Source organism: Gopherus evgoodei, chromosome 2, assembly GCF_007399415.2.
Source record: "Gopherus evgoodei ecotype Sinaloan lineage chromosome 2, rGopEvg1_v1.p, whole genome shotgun sequence".
Taxonomy (NCBI): domain Eukaryota; kingdom Metazoa; phylum Chordata; order Testudines; family Testudinidae; genus Gopherus; species Gopherus evgoodei.
The window spans coordinates 206,675,532-206,695,049 of NC_044323.1; the positions used below are offsets into that span (position 1 = coordinate 206,675,532).

Here is a 19,518-nt window from a genome sequence, read left to right on the forward strand (position 1 = left end):
AGGCAGGAGCAAAGTGCAGAGACCCACTGTCCCCCACTCCAAGGGATCACAGGGATGTGCTGGCTGCTTCTAGGAGCAGCACGGGGACTGGGTGGGCAGGGAGCCTGCCTTAGCCCTGCTGCACTGCCAGACTTTTAGTAGCTGGAGATCACGATCGACTGTCAGAAGCTCCAGGATCGACCTGTCGACCACAACCTACCAGTTGGTGACCACTGATCTAGCCTGACCTCCTGCACATTGCAGGCCATAGAACCTCACCCACCACTCCTGTAATAGACCCCTAACTTCTGACTGAGTTACTGAAGTCCTCAAATCATGATTTAAAAACTTCAACTTACAGAGTATCCACCATTTACACTAGTTTATACCTGCAAGTAACCCATACCCCATGCTGCAGAAGAAGGTGGGAAAAAAAATGAGAGTCTCTGCCAATCGTACTGGGAGAAAATTCCTTCCCAACCGCAAATACAGCAGTCAGTTACACACTGAGCATGTGGCAGGACCCAACAACTAGACACATGGGCAAGAATTCTCTGTAGTAACGCAGAGCCCTCCCCACCTAGTATCTCATCACTGGCCATTGGAGATATTTGCTGCTAGCAGTTGCAGATCAGCTATGTGCCATTGTAGGCAGTCTCATCAGAACATCCCCTCCATAAAGTTATCAAGCTCAGTCTTGATTTTTTGCCCCCACTGCTTCCCTTGGAAGGCTGTTCCAGAACTTCACTCCTCTGATGGATAGAAACCTTCATCTAATTTCAAACCTAAGCTTGTCGATGGCCAGTTTATATCCATTTGTTCTTGTGTCCACATTAGTGCTTAACTTAAATAATTTCTCTCCCTCCCTGGTATTCATCCCTCTGGTGTATTTATAGAGTAATCATATCGCCCCTCAGCCTTCTTTTATTTAGGCTAAACATGCTAAACTATTTGAGTCTCCTCTCATCTCTGCTCCTACTGAAGTCCTGGAAGAGAGGGAATATTGCTTAGGGAAAAGTTAAGCAGTTCTTCTTTCCAGATGTCAGTCTAGTTACACAAACAAAGAAATGGAATTATTGGAGATAAAGCAAAGATTTTTAACTAGAAAACACACAAACAACTTATTTTTAGATCCAGCCAAATGGAATGTCATTTATGCTTACAATGTATGACAATACAGTCTTCTTGTTCCTGAACAAATAAAGAGAATTTAGTAGCAACAAACTCAGGAAGCCAAAGATTCAGTAATTGAACTTTTCTGAGTGTAACCAGTCAGGCACAACTGTATAAGCCAAGAACTTAATTTACTCTTTCTTACACTTTGATTATCTACTTGTGAGTATCTGATCATTCACGCATTTATTATTCTGTTCCTAGAGGATAATAGTTTACCAGGCCCAAAGTGCCTCAGTGAAAACTCTGCAAGTTTTCCATACTTAGCAGTCTTTGGGTATGTCTACACTGCAAAAAAAAAAAAAATCCATGACATAGTCTCAGAGTCCAGGCCAATTAACTCAGGCTCATGGGGATCAAGCTGCAGAGCTAAAAATAACAATGCAGACATTCCCACTCAGGCTAGAGCCCAGACTCTGAAACTTGGTGAAGGGTGAGAGTCTCAGAGCACAGATTTCAGCTTAAGCAGGAAAGTTTACCTTGCTATTTTTGGCCCACAGCCCAAACCTCATAAGCCTAAGTCAATTGACCTGGGCTCTGAGACTTGGTGCCATGTGTTTTTCTTTGCAACGTAGACATACCCTCAGAGGTTTCCTTCTGTGAAACTATGGCCTGGTCTACACAACACAGTTAGGTCAACATAAGGCAGTTTGCTTACATTTGCAGGAGATAATGCTGCCCGCTTCTTGTTTGCAAGGTCACCTGTCATGCTTCAAACACCACTCCAGAGAACATGTGTCCATCCTGATAACAGGTACTGCTTGATAATGATTCAAACCAGTGTGGAGCGATGCATGTTCATTTTCATCATCTGAGTCAGATGCCGCCAACAGAAGGTTGATTTTCTTTTTTGGTAGCTCGGGTTATGTAGTGTCTGCATTGGACTTTTAAGACTTCTGAAAGAAAGCATGCTCCACACCTCGTCCCCCTCAGATTTTGGAAGGCACTTCAGATTCTTAAACTTTGGGTCAAGTGCTGCAGCTATCTTTAGAAATCTCACATTTGTACCCTCTTTGCATTTTGCCAAATCTGCTGTGAAAATGTTCTTAAAACAAATAACATGTGCTGGGTCATCATCCAAGATTGGTATAACATGAAATATATGGCAGAACGCGAGTAAAACAGAGCAGGAGACATACAATTCTCTGCCAAGGAGTTCAGTCACAAATTTAATTAATGCATTATTTTTTAACAAGCGTCATCAGCATGGAAGCATGTCCTCTGGAATGGTAGCCGAAGAAGGAAGGGGCATACAATTAGCACAGTGGTCACTAACCAGTAGACAGTTGTGGAGCCCCTGTCAGTCAATTGCAATCGCCATCTGCTAACAATCTGGCGGTACAGCAGGGCTAAAGGCAGACTCCCTTCCTGCCCTGACGCCACGCCGCTTCAGGAAGCAGCCAGCATGTCCCTGCGTGGTGAGGGAGGGGGTCTCCGTGCTCCACTCCTGCCTGTAGGCACTACCCCTGCAGCTCCACTGGCCAGGAACAGGGAACTGTGGCCAATGGGAGCTGTGGGGGTGGTGCCTGCAGGGAGGGTCAGCACACAGAGCTATGTAACCCCCTCTCTCCCAGGGCCGCAAGGATGTACTAGCAGCTTCCAGAAGCGGTGTGGGGCCGGGACAGGCAGGGAGCCTGCCTTAGCCCTGCTGTGCCGCCGCTGAGCGTAAGCACCTCTTGGGGAAAGCCTGCACCACAACCCCCTGCCCCAGCCCTGAACCCCTCCTGGACCCAAACTCCCTCCCAGGGCCCACACTCTCTCCTGCACCCCAACCTCCTGCCCCATCCCAAAGCCTCCTTATGTACCCAAACTCCTTCCCAGAGGTTGCACCCTTCACCCCCTGCTGCACCCCAACCCCCTGCCCCAAGCTCAGCCCAGAGCCCCCTTTCACACTCCGAACCCCTCGCCCCAGCCCAGAGTCCACACCCCCTTACCCCGCACACCAACCCCCTGCCCCAGCCTGCTGAAACCGAGTGAGTGTGGGGAAGAATGAGCGACGGGTGGGGGGATGGAGTGAGTGGGGCGGGGCCTCGGGGAAGGGGTAGGGCCTCGGGGAAGGGGTGGGGTAGATCCAGGGTTGCACTTAAATTCAAAAAGTGATCTTGTGCTTAAAAAGGTTGGAGATCACTGGTTTAGCATATCTGACACAAGTACCTTGCAATGCTGGCTACAAAAGTACCATGCAAACACCTTTTCTCACTTTCAGGTGACATTATAAATAAGAAGCAGGCAACATTATCTCCCATAAATGTAAACAAACTTGTTTGTCTTAGCGATTGGCTGAATAAGAAGTAGACTTCAGCGGACTTGCAGGCTCTAAAGTTTTACATTATTTTGGTTTTGAGTGCAGTTATATAACAAAAAAAATCTACATTTGTAAATTGCACTTTCATGATAAAGAGAATGCACTACAGTACTTTATGAGGTGAATTGAAAAATACTATTTCTTTTGTTTATCATTTTACAGTGCAAATATTTGTTATCTAATATAATAATATAACGTGAACACTATACACTTTGTATTCTGTGTTGTAACTGAAATCAGTATATTTGAAAATGTAGAAATACATCCAAAAATATTTAATAAATTTAAATTGGTATTCTATGTTTCACAGTCTGATTAAAACTGCGATTAATCACAATTATTTTTTTAATCGTGATTATCTTTTTGAGTTAATCACGAGTTAACTGCGATTAAATCAACAGCCCTACTAATTACACACATTGAAAAACATACAAGCAACTTTTTAAATATCCAGCAAAATAGAACACAATTTATGCTTATAATGTATGACAATATTTGCTCTGGTATTAGGAGGTTATATATTAAATCAGTAGAAAAAGATGGCAGTAACTGCCGAGATTCTAGTGACTGCACAAGTTCTAGGTAGCCCCTGATAAATGTCAATTTTTAAAAAAGATTCATAGTTGCTATTTTATGTCATTCCCATTTTCATATTTTAAGTATCTCATAATGTCATTGTGTAGATTGAGACAAGGTAGTTGAGATAATCTTTTACTGGACCAAGTTCTGCTGGTGGAAGATACATGCTTTTGAGCTACACAAGTAATCACTATGCTTTTGAATGAACTCACACAGGAAAATGATAAAAGGCAAAAACACCTTATCACTTGAGCGATTACTTTTTCACAAAGTGATCACACTATATCTGATCTTTCAATACTTGTCCTCAAAGGAAACCTGTTCACCTTCAAAAGACAGGCCTTGGAACTTAAATTCATAACTCAGTTTGATACCTAAAAACCATGGACTTAACAGGGACACTGGAATTATGGCTCATTACAACAATTTGTAACACATCACATTGCCTGCTACCCTTAACTGCACACTTCAAATCTTTTTTGTATAACAATCTAACCCTCAATTCCCAATTTATTTCAAGTGACCACCTCCACACATTACCCCTTCTGCTTAGAAATCTGTCCCAACTTGTATTTTTTAGCTGAGAAACTGCTTCCTTCCACAGACCAGTGTAGTTCAAAAACTTGTACCTTCCATCAACAGAAGTTGCTCCAATAAAAGATATTACCCCACCTACCTTATCTCTCTGAGCCTGGGACAAAAGGGGCTACAACAACACTGAAAACATTATGTAGGGTATCATGTTACAATCAGGATCAAATTCCTCCCTGGTGTAACTCCAATGACTTCAGCAAAGTTACATTAAAGATGAATATGCCCCAAGAAGATTGTTTTTGATTTAATCAAACAATAGTATTTTTGTCTTTTTCAAAATGTGCCAATGAATTGCAAGTTCCCTGCATGCCTCAAATTATTATTCAGCTATCAAACTGTCAAACCAGCTTAAAATTCCTAAACTGATCCTCAGATCTTGATATCAATTGTGAGCAAGTAGCGTTACATTATCATACAGTATGTTGGTTGCACAAAACAATTTTAGAATTCTGACAATTCTAACATGATTAATACCTGTAGGTATTAGGTAAGTTTTAGGTAAGTTTTGCTTTTCCAGAATGGAAAACAGAAAGCAGAATTAAGCATTTGTGAACTTATGCATTTTTTTCAAATAATCAGAGCTATTACTGTTTCAGTACATTTCCTTCGCTGCTACCATTTGAACAGTTGGAGTAGTCATCTGGCTAGTGCAACGTTACTATAATCTACTCAAGCCTACAGACGGAAACTATTGTCTATCACATTATACAAATAATCCACTCTGCTGCCCCCTGGACAATTAAATGTTTTCAGCAGAGCCACAGCTGTGGCTAACAAGGCACATGGACCTACTGCCATTGTTTACCAAACTGACATTTCATTCTAACAGCTGACTCACCCTGTGTCTGAAATGATTCACATTATTTTGAGGCCTAGGGTTATTACCTCTATTCTTCCACATGACTAATGCACATTAGGTGTAGAAAGGGGCATGTCAAAGGAAGACCACAATAACTTTTGCTTTACTAACCCCTGTAACCTTTGCTAAATGAAAAAATTAGTCACATCAATTCTGATCATTTGTGCCATATAGAGATCCTACGACACACACCAAGTTACGGTAGGTCATTGAATGAAACTACCATATAGTCCATGTGACGTATATTGATCCAAACACCTTTGTATGTCGTTTTCAAAAACATGATCCAGAAGCATTGACTTGAGAAGGGCTTCAATGTAAAAGAAGCTGAAAGTTGTGAAGCATAGCATAACCATGCCAAACATATTGTAATTTTAAACAAAAATTAATATTCCCACCCCGGAATATCCCCTTTTCCACTGATATACAGCATAAGTCACTGCTAAGAAACAGTAAGAAAGACAAAGCAAGACATTCATCTAAGAATGTAAGTGCTATTTTAGGGGATATGCTGTTTGTGAGAATAGTTTGTGCTAGCCTACAGTGTAGCAACATTCATGGCATTTTCAAGTTATGCTACTTGATAAATAGTGAAAACTACTCAATAGTGTATACGTGAGAAAGCACTAGTTGCACTTTAATGATTGTAATAAGTGCTCAAGTTTTGCTTAGGATCTTTTCAAATACACTGTTCATTAAACATGCAAAGTACTTAAGGTGGGAGGATTTGTAAAGCAGCATCTCTTATCAAGATACGTAAATATAAAAGGGTCCACCTTTATTTTTGAATAGCAAAATCCATTATTTAACATTATCACTATTCACAATACATTTTTTTACTTAAAATAAGCATTTCCTTAATCCATGTGATTTGAATTAATCTGATGTGAAGTGAAAGCAAGGGAATTTTGAACTACTAAAATTTGGGCCCTGATTCTGGTACCACTAAGCCAGTGGTAAAAAACTCTGACTGATGCAAAAGGGAGCAAGAGAAAACTCTTTAAGGTCCAATCTTGCACCACTGATTTCAGTGAGCACCAGATCAAGCCCTTAGTGAGTTCTCTCTCTTCCCCCCAGGACTAGTATATCATTTATCCTTTTCCACAGACTGCAGTCTCCAAAGTAAACCTGAAAAGTAGTAATAATTTACATATGTATCACTTTAACATTCTAAACAAGATTGATTTAAAAACATTAGGTACATTTAAAGCTCAGCTTCTTCTGGGGCTTATTCATTTATTAAAATTTGTTCTCTTAGCTTTTATTCTCCTTCTGCCTGAATGCTTTGTGGTTTCACTGTCTCAGCAGTCACGATATTTCACAGTGGATGTGACAACTTTGCCTCAGAATATAACATGATACTTTATATAAACTATTGGAAGGTTCCATTCTTTCTGTATAGATTAAACTACCTAGGCAAAGAGGCTTGCTAAAACACATGAAAATGAGTCAATTATGAAATGCCATCACAATATAAGAACTGGATGGTGATGTCCTGCTATACTATGGATTTTAAACCAGGTCCTAAGTCTGATTTCAAAGGAATCAATTTGCTTGAGATCTATTAAAAATACAAAACAAAAATCCTCTTTTTTATCTTACAGTTTGCACTTCTTGAAGTGCTTATGTGAAGGCCAACACATTGAAGAAATAATGAAATATAAGGTTCCTGGTTTTGTGTGTTTTTGCATTGGTCATTTTAAAAACTGGCATTCGACACAATTTTTCTAATTATTATTATTTACTGGTTTATAATACCCAGAAGTGTGATAATTAACTTAGGGCTTGTCTACATGGAGAAGTAAGGTACTCTCCTGGAGAGTGAGGAGGGTGATTTCTAAAGTGCACTACTACGGTGCGCATTAATTAGTCCATGTAGACCCCACTGGTGCGCACTAAAGGGTCCTTAGTGTGCTTTAATGCAGTGCTGTTTGAAACAGCAGTATGTTAATGTGCACTCACTTTCAGTGCACAACAGCAGGATCTACATGCACCAATTAATGAGCAACATGTTAGCACGTTTTAGAAATCACGTACTTCTTAAGCACATAAGCCCACCATGTAAACAAGCTTTAAGAATACAATAAAGACAATCTCAAGAACTTTTAGAAACAGTTCAAAGGATGGGGAAAAAGGTAAAAGATGGGGGTTACAGCAGTGAGATTATGCAGCTAGATCTTCATCCTGCAAAGATTTACACACAGATGTAACTTTTCATGCTGTAGGAGGGCACTCCTGGGGCCAGATCCTCAGCTGATGTAAACTGGCATAGCTAAACTGAAGATCTGACCCACTGTGTGTCCAGTTAAGCACATGCTTTCCTCTTTGCAGGACCAGCACCTTATTCAGAAAAGACTTCTGCATAACATACTGGAGAGAAAAAAGACGATGGCATTTTAAAAATATAAATAGAAGTAAATAATTCTGTTTGTTGATTCAATTCTTTTAAATTTCTATTAATATTTGGCACTATAATAAAGCTGACTGAAACAGTACCATGATCTGAAACTTTTTTGTAAGAAAATATACTGCATATCAGATTAGCACCCAAAATGTTCCTTCAGATTATTTGCACCAACTGCCATGTCCCAGCTGGTAGGAGGGAAACGGGTGAGTGGATAGTGATGGCTGGCCTTGTTTTCTGGACTACACACAAGAGAATTCAGCAAAGGAACATGCTCAACAAAATAATGTATCTTTTGGGATTTATCTCATCATTTGTTCACCTATGACTGACAGTTTACCCATTATTCTTTAAATCACCTTCAATTAAAGCAAAAAAAAAAAAGCTAGCCTCCTTATCAGAGAGGAAAGTAGAATTTTAAGATAGATAGATAGATAGATAGATAAAAATGATTAAAAAAAACCACCTAGCTCACCACATGTACAATGTTGTGGTTCTGATTTTTAGAATGGAAAAATGTTTTTATGAATACACATTAATAAAGTCAACGCTCAAGACAAGCAGAGTACACAGCTATAGGGCCCCAACTACTGCAAGTGATAATTCAGAATGAAGGACACAAGACAAGAACTATAACACAGAGGAAGTAGTTTGAAATGACGTTGAACTGATTTCTTTAACATAGGAATTGCCTCACTGGATCAGATCGATGGTCCAGCTCATCCAGTCTCCTGTCTCTGACAATGACCAGCATCAGATGCTTCAGAGAAAGGTGCAAAAAACTTCACAGTAAGCAGTTGTGTGATAATCTGCCCTCCGATAGTCAATCTCCTCCTAATCCTTAATAGTTACAGATTGTCTTAAACTCTGAAGCATGAAGTTTAATATATTTTCCAAAATTTCTTAGTATTAACTTTGGATATCCTTGTTATCCATATAATTGTCCAATTCCCTTTTTTTTTATTGCTAAGATTTTGGCTTCAAAGACATCCCGTGGCAATGAATTCCAGGGTTAATTACTTGTTACATGAAAAAGTATTTCCTTTTATTGGTTCTGAATTTTCCACCTTTCAATTTAATTGAATATCCCCACCCCCAATTCTTGTGTTATGAGACAAGGAGCCCAGAAATCCAACATTTGTTCTCTATATTATTCATTATTTATATACTTACCTCCTTTCTAAAATAAAGAATCCCACACTGTTCCACCTCTCTTCACAGGAGAGTTTTTCCATGCCCCTAATCATTTGTCTCTTTGCTCTTGCCTCAACCCCAATTCTGCAATATTCTTTTTGAGATGGGTGACCAATACTGCACACAGTATTCCAGATGCAGGTGCACCATTATATTTTCCATGTTATTCCTAAGTAATGTAACATTTTGTTTGCTTTTACAGCTGCATGTAGGGCAGAGGTTTTCATTGAGTTGTCTACAGTGATGCTCAGATGTCTTTCCTGAGTTAACATAGTTAATTTAGAACCCATAAGTGGTATGAGTATCTTATTTTTCCTCTCCAATATACTTTTCAATATTGAGCTTCATTGTCTTTGTGTTACTCATTCCCCCTAGCTTGGTTAAATTCCTCTGGAATTCCTCCAATCCTCTTTGGACTTGAGTAACCTAACCAAATATGTATCAACTGCAAGCTTTCCTATGTCCCTGCTCTCTCCTCTTTCCAAATCATGCGCAACACTGGACCTACAGAATGTTGAGGCACCTTGTTGTTAATTCTTTGCTATGATGAAAATTGTTTCCTCTCTTTTAGATCTGGTCTACAGTACAGACATATATCAGTATAACTATGTCACTCAGTAGTACGAAAAATCCATACCTCTGAGCGATGTCGTTATACCGACCTAACCCCTCATGTAGACAGTGCTATGTTGGCGGGAGGGCTTCTCCCATTGACATAGCTACCGCCATTCGGGCAGGTGGATTAACTACACCAACAAGAGAGAGCTCGCCTGTCAGCGTAGAGTGTCTTCATTAAAGCACTACAGCAGCGCAACTGTATCAGTGCATTTCTACCAATGCAGCGTTTTAAGTGTAGGTTTGTCCTTACTCAAATCACTAGAGTTTCATAATCCCTGTCCCTCTTTCTGCCACTGTATCATCCTTCTCTCCTTCAGGGTTATCCAAATCACCTATTCTTTGGGCCCTGTTCTGGTGCAGTCCTTACTCTGATAAAAATCCTATTGGCTTCAATGGGAGTTTTGTTTGAGTAAAGCCTGCAGGATGATGCTTTTGCAAAACCAGAGAACAAAGATTGTATCCACCAGTAGCAGTGTACAGTATGTGTGGTTACCCAGTTAGCTCAGTTTATTTTATTTATAGATCTTTATGAATGTAATCTCTTTGCCATACCAAAAGATCATACATATGTACATGTCCAGTTAAAGGTTCCAGCGAATCAGTTCAGCCAGTAGCATTCCCAATTAAAGGGGGTAGAATTAATACATAAGTGAGAGGGGGAAGAATTAATACAGAAAAGTGTATTTTTACACTAGGATAATAGTGCAAATGTTCCTTTAGTTGTTGATCTTGATCTCAGCCAGAACATGTTAGTACTTCACAATCAATGACTTGGGTTTGCTATAATAAAGTAATATAACAATGGACCGTATAACACTAAGTCATTGTTTCCATTTCAAGTGAGAAAAAAAAGTTTAAGAAAAGCTAAACTATGGAAGATATTTTGTGTGTATTCAACAGAGAAGGCATAATGTTTTGGATAGAAAGAAAGTTTAGGGATTATTGAAATATCATACACCAGCTAACCATAACAGCCTTACAGTGCACACTGCACTGGATTTCTATGCATTCAGAGACTTCACAGATTAGGCTTTTATAGAGAAACAGGATCACGTGCATTAGTTCCTTATCTGCCCTTTTTAGCTTTGCCATGGCACTACTTCCTGGGAGATCTTCACACTGCTGTCAAAAGGTCAAATGGTCATGTACTTTATACTGTGTGTTCATATTTCTTTTACACAGCTTTGGTGAATATACTGTAACATGTAAAATTGGAACTCTGATTTTGGTGGGTGATTTGCTCCTAAGAGATGCTCACTTTAGTTGGGTTTCAGAATAACAGCTTCTGAATTTAGACTGACACAATTACAGTATTTTAATTAAAGAATCCAACCCTTATTGTTTCTATTGCAGCACACTGGCTTGGAGAAATGTACCAGATTCCTTTCAGCAGATATCCCAGTATAGCAGACCTTTTATGGAAGACTATATTTTTTAAGAATCAAAACAGAGCCGTCAACCCCCACCTCTTCTTCCAAAAGTTTCATCCAGCCTACTACAATGCCTTGTACTGGAGACCAAAGATCACAATCGTTAGAGCCACTGGATAGCCCTAAGTGCCAGTTTTACTGCACTGTCAAATAGTTGGCGGTGAAGTGCCCAGCAGCTGAGGCACATCCACACTCAATGAACACAGCCCTTCGTCCAGCCACGCATCCCCCATGATCCCGCTACACTACGAGCACAACCCCCACCCATTTACCTGGAGAGGGAAAGAACCCAGCAATTGCTACCTACCCCCGGTGCATGCACATACCCTTCCCCCTGCCAACCCAACCAACTCCAGCACATTGGAAAAAATAACCCCAACTATACATACAATATGACGGGGGCTAATTTAGCAACAAGAAGTCAGGAAAAAGATCTTGGCGTCATCGTGGATAGTTCTCTGAAGATGTCCACGCAGTGCGCAGAGGCGGTCAAAAAAGCAAACACGATGTTAGGAATCATTAAAAAGGGGATAGAGAACAAGACTGAGAATATATTATTGCCCTTATATAAATCCATGGTATGCCCATCTCTCAAAATCTGTGTGTACAGATGTGGTCTCCTCACCTCAAAAAAGATATTCTAGCACTAGAAAAGGTTCAGAAAAGGGCAACTAAAATGATTAGGGGTTTGGAGAGGGTCCCATACGAGGAAAGATTAAAGAGGCTAGGCCTCTTCAGCTTGGAAAAGAAGCGACTAAGGGGAGATATGATAGAAGTATATAAAATCATGAGTGATGTGGAGAAAGTGGATAAGGAAAAGTTATTTACTTATTCCCATAATACAAGAACTAGGGGTCACCAAATAAAATTAATAGGTAGCAGGTTTAAAACAAATAAAAGGAAGTTCTTCACACAGCACACAGTCAACTTGTGGAACTCCTTGCCTGAAGAGGTTGTGAAGGCTGGGACTATAACAATGTTTAAAAGGGAACTGGATAAATTCATGGTGGCTAAGTCCATAAATGGCTGTTAGCCAGGAAAGGTAAGGAATGGTGTCCCTAGCCTCTGTTCATCAGAGGATGGAGATGGATGGCAGGAGAGAGATTACTTGATCATTGCCTGTTAGCTTCACTCCCTCTGGGGCACCTGGCACTGGCCACTGTGGGTAGACAGATACTGGGCTAGATGGACCTTTGGTCTGACCCCCTACAGCCCTGCTTATGTTCCCACCTAACCACCCACACGTGTTCAGCCCCAGGTCCCCCACCCTCCCCCGGAGGATGCACCCAGCCGCTGGCCCCGCCCCTCGAGCTGTTTACCTTGAGATAGTCATTTTCCGAGCGCAGCTCCTCGATCTCCCGCAGCAGCTCCTCCTCCGCCGCCGGCGGCTGGCAGGGGGCGGGCGCTTTGCTGCCCAGCCGCATGTTCTCCGCGGCTCGGCCCCGGCTCGGCTCTTCTCCCCCGGGCGCGCGCGAGGCGGGCTGCGGGCTGCAGGGCGGAGCTGGCTGCGCCGCGCCCTGGCCGGCGGGGCTCTCCGGGGACGGCTGGGCGCCCAGCGCGGGGCTGGCGCCAGGCACCGGGGTGCCCGCTCGGCCTGGGGCAGGCGGCTGTTCCCGGTCGCTGGAGCCGGTGCCGGACTCGGCGTCGCTGCTGGCAGCCTGGGCCGGTCGCTGCTCGTCGGAGAGCGGCTCGGAGGGGCAGTCGGACAGGTCGGAGCTGCTGTCCGTGTGGCTGAGCCTGGCCGGAGTCGCCCCGGCCGCATGGCCGCTGCCCAGCCCGGGCCCGGCGGCCGAGGCCAGAGAGCCCCCCTGCTGCGGGGGGCCGCCTCTCTTCCCCTTCCTGCCCTTGCTGGGCGGGTGGCCCGGCTGCCCCCCGGCCTGCCTGGCCCCGGCCTTGCCGCCCCCCTGCTCCTGGGCTCGGGCCGCCTTCTTGCTCCACAGGGCGGCTTTGGCGCTGCCCGCTCGGCCGCCCGTCCCTGCCGCTGCCTTTGCGCCCTGGGAGCCGCTGCGCCTGGAGAGGCGGCTGTGGGTGGCCAGGAGCCCGGCGGCTTGAGGCGAGGCGCCCGGCTGCTGCGGCTTGCCCGGCAGGCTGGGGGCTTTGGGCGGCACGGGCGGGGGCTTGGCAGACGATGCCCGGCCGTGGAGATCCTTGAGGAAGGGTCTGGCCGGCGAAGGGGCTCGGTTCAGTCTCTTCTTCTCAGCGTGGGGGTGGGGGTGGCCCTGCTGCTGCTGCTTGAGGTTCTCACTTGGGCTGGTGCCATTTAAAGTCTCCATGCTCCAGGCAGAGGAAGAAGCAGCCGCAGCCCTGGGGGTGTCGGGCACTTGAAGCTCTTTAATCCTGTCCACCCACAGGAATAGCGGCAGTGAGCCTCCCGGCAGAGCGCGGCAGCACGAGCAGCCTCCCCCAGCCTCCTCGTTTGTTTTCTCATCACTTCTGCTGCTCCCCAACCACCAGCCTCACACTTTTCTTCTTTAGCCCCCCCACCCCGCGCTTGCCCCTCCTCAGCTCCCACCCTCGTCTGTCTCTTAAGCACTGGCTTGTTTCAGTAAAATGAAGGCAAATCCCTTAGTGGTAGCCGCCTCCTCCTTCACCTGCCGCTCTCCCCTCCCCCTGGATCAGCTTGATGCAGCTCAAGTTATTTTGCAGCCCGAAAAATCGACTCGCTTTTCCTTTGGTCCGATGCAAATGACTATTTTCCAGGTTCCTTTTCTTCTTTTCCCTTCGCTCACAAACCATCATTCATCAGACTCGAACGGCGACCCCCGTCTCATTCCCATCCCCTCCCCTCCTTGTCTCTCGCCTGCACCCTCCAATCTTCTCCGGGTCCTTCCTCCTCCTGCTGAAATAGGGAAACTGCAAACGCTGCTGTCTCTCTCTCCAGTCCTGACGCTTCCCGGTCTGTGCGCATGATCCTCCCCCCTCTGTCACCAAGCCAAACTGCTCTGTGAAAGCCACTTTTTCCTAGAGTTGCCTGTATGCGTTTTTATAAGGGTTCCTGGACCATTTGCTACTTATAATAAACCCAGATTTGAGGGAATGTAATTCTTCAGCCATTGACTATATACTATTTCAGGTTAAATACTTTTCTGTAGTATTCACTGCTTTGCAAAGAATCTTTCCCTATAGGTTTGCCACAACAAAACAACACCAATCTGCTACCTGCATTATATCTTCACTGAAGACACAGTAATCCACAAGCAAGTCTAGTTATCCAGAGGATAAGAAAATAGCTGGCTATGTGCTGAAATCAAAAAGGCATGGAACAGTCCCTCTGATGCCGGCTGGATACATTGGTATAAAACTGTAGTAGTTAAATTTGAAAGGCATCTACATAGTAAATGAAAGGAAGGAGGGATTAAAGCACAGAAGGGGACCACCCAATCTAGTGGTTAAAGCACAGCACTTGCCTCTTTTGCTGACTCACGGTGGCTCAGTGTCCTCATCATCTCCTAAAGGTGTTGTGAAGCTTAATTCATTCGTATGTAAAGCTCTGAATAGAAGGCGTTCTCAAAAGTGCCTATGGAAGTTAGTAGCCCAGCTCTCAAGTCACTGGAAGGTGGGTGCCTAACATTCTTTGGCACTGTTGAAACTCCCACTCTATATTATTAGAAATACAATGTATTACTGCGAAAGGTGGAAGCCACCAAGCATTGCTGAATGTAAGATAGCCAGATAACCACTTCTCCCTTGCAGAGTCAATGTACACTAACCAAGTGACCAACGGATAGCGCCTGCCTCTGAGTTCAAGTGCCACACTAGAATTTAGATTTATATCTATATCTGCTGCTGCAGTGCAGTAGAGAAGGTGTTAAAGTATTGGTACCATTCTGTGGATGAGAGATTCAAGAAACGGGGATTATTTATGGCTTTAATGACTTGGCACTTCTATTTATTAAAAAGTTATAATAATAATAATAATAATTGCGATAACTGGTATCCTGAGGAAAGTTTACTCTTTCAGTAGAAGAGGTTTTTATGGCCAAGGGTATGTATGAGTTATTGCTGAGTATATAACAGTTGCCTGTGCCTATACATTGCATTATTTTGTAAAGCATGTGATTATGAAAGACTATATAAAACAGAACCTTGCTGTATATAATAAAACCGGTCTCTGCAACCGTTTGCAGGCATCACTGCAGTAAATCCCCACAAAGGTATCTTATATATGTTTGGGTGGCTAAGTTCTAGAATAGAGAGCTTGCTTAGTGACAGTCTGAAACTGTTACCATTCCACTGGAGGTTATCTGCAGCCAAAGCAATTTGTGCTTTGTTTCTGGCTCGGTTGCGTTGTTGCTTTTGCTCAGATCTAAAAAAAGGGCCTGAAGAGTCTCTCTAAGGGGAAGCACTTTGGGGAAGGCCTGATTTAAAGGTCTGAGGAAATCATGGAAAGTCCATGGGTGAATTTCTCTCTTCTGCTGGTAGGGCCAGGTCCAATACCTATTGAAGTGAGTGGGAGTATTTTAAATTATTTCAATGGGCATTAGATCAGATCCTTAATATGAGGTAGATAATTATTTTTTACCTAAGAACTTAGCTTCTCTTTCTGCTTACAGTTTCCTCAGTTGGGATCGCCACTGGAGGTTCAGCTATAGAAAAATGAACTGCTTTTGCCTCTATAGGCACTTCTTCTAAGTCATCCTAGGAGACATTTTTGAGCAGTGTGATAAAAAGAGAAGACTGGTCTCTAGAGACATCAGGCCAGCTTCTTTTGCAAGCATTACAATTCACACAACATATTTTTTAAAAAAAACATGTTTTTAGATTTAAGCCAGCCCTTCTATTCTAGCACATAAAATCAGTATTCAGTGATTCCTAATCACACAGGATAGCCATGTGTCAGTAGGAGCAACATGAAGTGACTCTGCTTGGCCTCTATTTAGCAGAACAGTTTATAGCAGTACTTTACTGCAATAGCCTTTGTAACATATCATTACATATATCAATCTTTTCTAACAGGCAGCTGTAGTGTTGCTTTCTTGTTAACATAATTACTTATCAGTTGGATGACTTGAGTTGTACATGTACACAATGCGCCTGTTCTCTTTTTCTGACATTTTAGTGTTATGTAGATAGCATTGTTCTCTCTCACCCTAAGTAATGTTAATTATCATGAAAACTGCTGCTAGTGATGCATCTGCCCATAACTCAGAGGATTTCCTTTGCTCTATATACGCACCACCACTCAGCTTTTTGTTATTTTTTAAGCACAGAATGGAGCTCCATGATATCTCTCCACTTCCTCTGTTTTTAATTAAGTGTCTCATGACAGAAGTGGAGCTGCTCTGCACTAATTGAAGAATACTATATGTTGACCTAGTTATTGCACTGTTTACTGTATGAATATATTGGTTTAGTGTAATAGGGTGATGTAAAGTAAAACAAGCATGAAGGAAAAAGAATGGCTCAAGATAAGCCACTTCTCTGCAAACTCTTATGGTTAAGAGAAACCCAGGAGAGGAAAAGGACTTGTTGGGTTCTCTGAAGAAGTTAGGCCTGCCTAGGTTACCATTAGGGGTTGGTAAGCCTTTAGGTAAGCCAGACATATCTAGACTATTGTTTTCAAATCCCTTTACCTGTAATGCTTAGTTTCTACTGTGGAAATAAACAATACTTTGGTTTCAGAAGGCTGTTTTGTCACTGTATTCACTACTGTCACAGACTCCTGAAGAGAAGAACTGCAGGTGCCAGAATACAGTACTATAGCTCAGGGCCCACTCTAAAATGTGAGACTTGCAGAATTCCACCTCAGGAGAGGTAAAGACATGAGGCCTGATACCTGAAGGGTACACTCGGAAAGGGAGCAAAGGTGCAGCTTGCATTGTAACATCTGTCACAGAAGGGTAAAATTGGACTAGTTATCCCCTCTATTTACAGGCGGCAGAAAATCAGCTGGGTGGTAAAATGAGATTTGTTTACATCACTATTCAAACAAAATAAGAAAGGAGCAGAAAGCGTATATAAATGAAACAAAGCAAAAGACAGCAAAACATACATTACAATAAAGGCCTAATTTTCATTTACACCAAGACCTGTTTAAAGTGCTCTGGCAGTGCAAAGGGCTTAATGTGGGTGTCTATTACATAAATTAACAAGAAATACAATACCAGTAATCCTTACTGAGCACCTGCCTAGCTAAATACATTTGGCAGATTTTTGTGGTGTGTGCCTAGCTCTAGTATTAGGGCCTACTCCCTTGTATTAGTGCCTAATCCCCCGATTCCCCTGCTGTGTATGCAATGCCCACTTTAAGGCTTTACATTGCCAGCATGGTGTAAATGGCCTTTAGTGTGAATAAGAGTAAGGTCCTAATATTAGAGCAAGGTGCATACCACACAAATTTGTCCATGTTTAGTTGGCTAGGTAGATGCCTCGTAAGGATTATGGATATCCTATATCTGAGGGGTTTTTATATCAAACTTTTTTTTTTTTACTTGAAACTTGCTAATAATGCACATAGTAAATCTGTGAAAGTGTGTGTTCCTATCAGGTTCACCCTCATTCTTTCCCCCCAGCGCCTCCATTTGTTTCCTCTTGTCTTAAATTAGGTTATAAACTCTTTGGGATTGGGACTTTCTTACTATATGCTTGTACAGCACCTAGCATAATGGGGCCTTGATCCTGACTGGGTCCTTTGAGTGGTACTGTTATACAAATACACAATCATAAAAATTTAACCATGAATTTGTTTTAGCTGTGTTGGAACCCTTTGCGTGCTTGGCTTATGCAGACACTTGATTTCAGTTTTACTCGCAAAAGTGATCATGGAAATTGACTTTTATACCTGACCATTCACACCAGATATTGTTTGATACCACAGGGCTGCAAGTTCCCTAATCGCTTTACAGAAGCCCTTGCACAAAAGTTTACAGTTATTTTGTATGGATATAATGAGACAAAACTAAATATAAACTCTGCCCCTGGCCAGTACATCTTATAGTAATATAAACCAATATATAATATAATATAATATAATTAATTATAATTAATATAATATAAATCAAGGCTACTACCCTCTCCTATTTCAAATCTCTACTGAGGATCCACTTCTGCCATAACACAAGAAACCAGCGAGGCTGAGAGTTAGTTGAGGAATATTGATATTTACAAAATAGTAAATGGATGTGGATGTATAGATAGATAAATTAGATTGATAGACAATCTATCGCTCCCTTTATATATGTTGCTGTTCTTTATGGATTGTAAACTCTTCATGACAAGGGTCAATTGTATTGTCTAGCACAAAAGACTACCAATCCCAACAAAGACCTCTGAGTGCTAAATAATATAAAATTAAATAAATAATACTAATAATGTGTATGTAGCCCAGAAAGAAAAGTTTAACATTTTCTAAAATTCTCTAATCCAATTTTTGTACAATCTCTTCCTAAACTGCTCCCTGTTCCTGAGAGATTCATAGGCCCAGTGACTTTAAGCCTTACTCTGGATTAAAAGAGGTATACCGATATAATGACTTCACGGGGGCAGGGAGTGTCTTATTACTTGCTTGTACAAGGCCAATCACAAAAAGGCCATGCTCTTTGATTAGGACTCCTGGGAGCTACAATAATGCAAACAAACAACAGTAATTCAGTAAGGGAACAAAAGCCATATGACCAGACAAAACCAACCAACAGTTCAGTTCTCAGATATCTGAACGCTCAATTTCTAGTGTTCACGATCAAGCCTTAGCGTTAAAAAAAAAAATCACAAATAAAAAAATTGTCATCTAATTTCAAATAAATAGTATTCACTGGGAACCAGAGTGACAACACAAACTACATTCCATGCAGCTCATTCAAGAAACAGATAATTGGTCTACTAGCCTGTGCTGAATCTGAACTGGTCAACTGGGATGGTCTAGACAGTATTTGGTCCTGCCATGAGGGCAGGGGACTGGACTCGATGACCTCTCGAGGTCCCTTCCAGTCCTAGAGTCTATGAGTCTATCTCGTGACTGTGTTACCCTGCAAAATAATGTTACAGTTTTTAAAATGCCACAGTTAGCGTGCAATGCAAAATAAAATAAAATAAAATAAAAAAGACCTATACTACAACAGATGCATTCAAGCCTTCAGTTCTGCAACAAATAGTAAGCAGCATGTGAGGAAGTGCACAACCCCAAATACTGACTGGTGGTTTTGGCTACATTTAAATGGAGAGACTGAATGCAATTTAAGAATCACTGTGACAGTCACAGACTGGGCTAAATCAGGCATGTCAAAAAGAAAAATGGTGCACTTTATGTATTCATAGATGCTAAGGAGCTGAATGCTCACATACAGAGACAGAGTTAATTTATTAGATACTTAAATGAGGAGAAAGATTAATGCTTGTTACTTACCGAAGAGTCTAGCAGCTGAAGCTTCACAATGAGGGTGCGAAG

The 19,518-nt window shown here is 42.2% G+C and overlaps 1 protein-coding gene across 5 annotated transcripts in view; it reads right to left on the reverse strand.

Moving 5' to 3' along the window:
- MTCL1 (microtubule crosslinking factor 1) overlaps positions 1-12,580 on the reverse strand; it is a 205,281-nt gene extending 192,701 nt beyond the window's left edge. For all 5 annotated transcript variants that reach the window (XM_030552782.1, XM_030552780.1, XM_030552779.1 and 2 more), the window contains exon 1: positions 12,455-12,580. In XM_030552782.1, coding sequence (XP_030408642.1) covers positions 12,455-12,559 — 105 coding nt within the window. In that variant the 5' untranslated portion in view covers positions 12,560-12,580. The remainder of the gene's footprint in view (positions 1-12,454) is intronic.
- Positions 12,581-19,518: the final 6,938 nt, after the last annotated feature.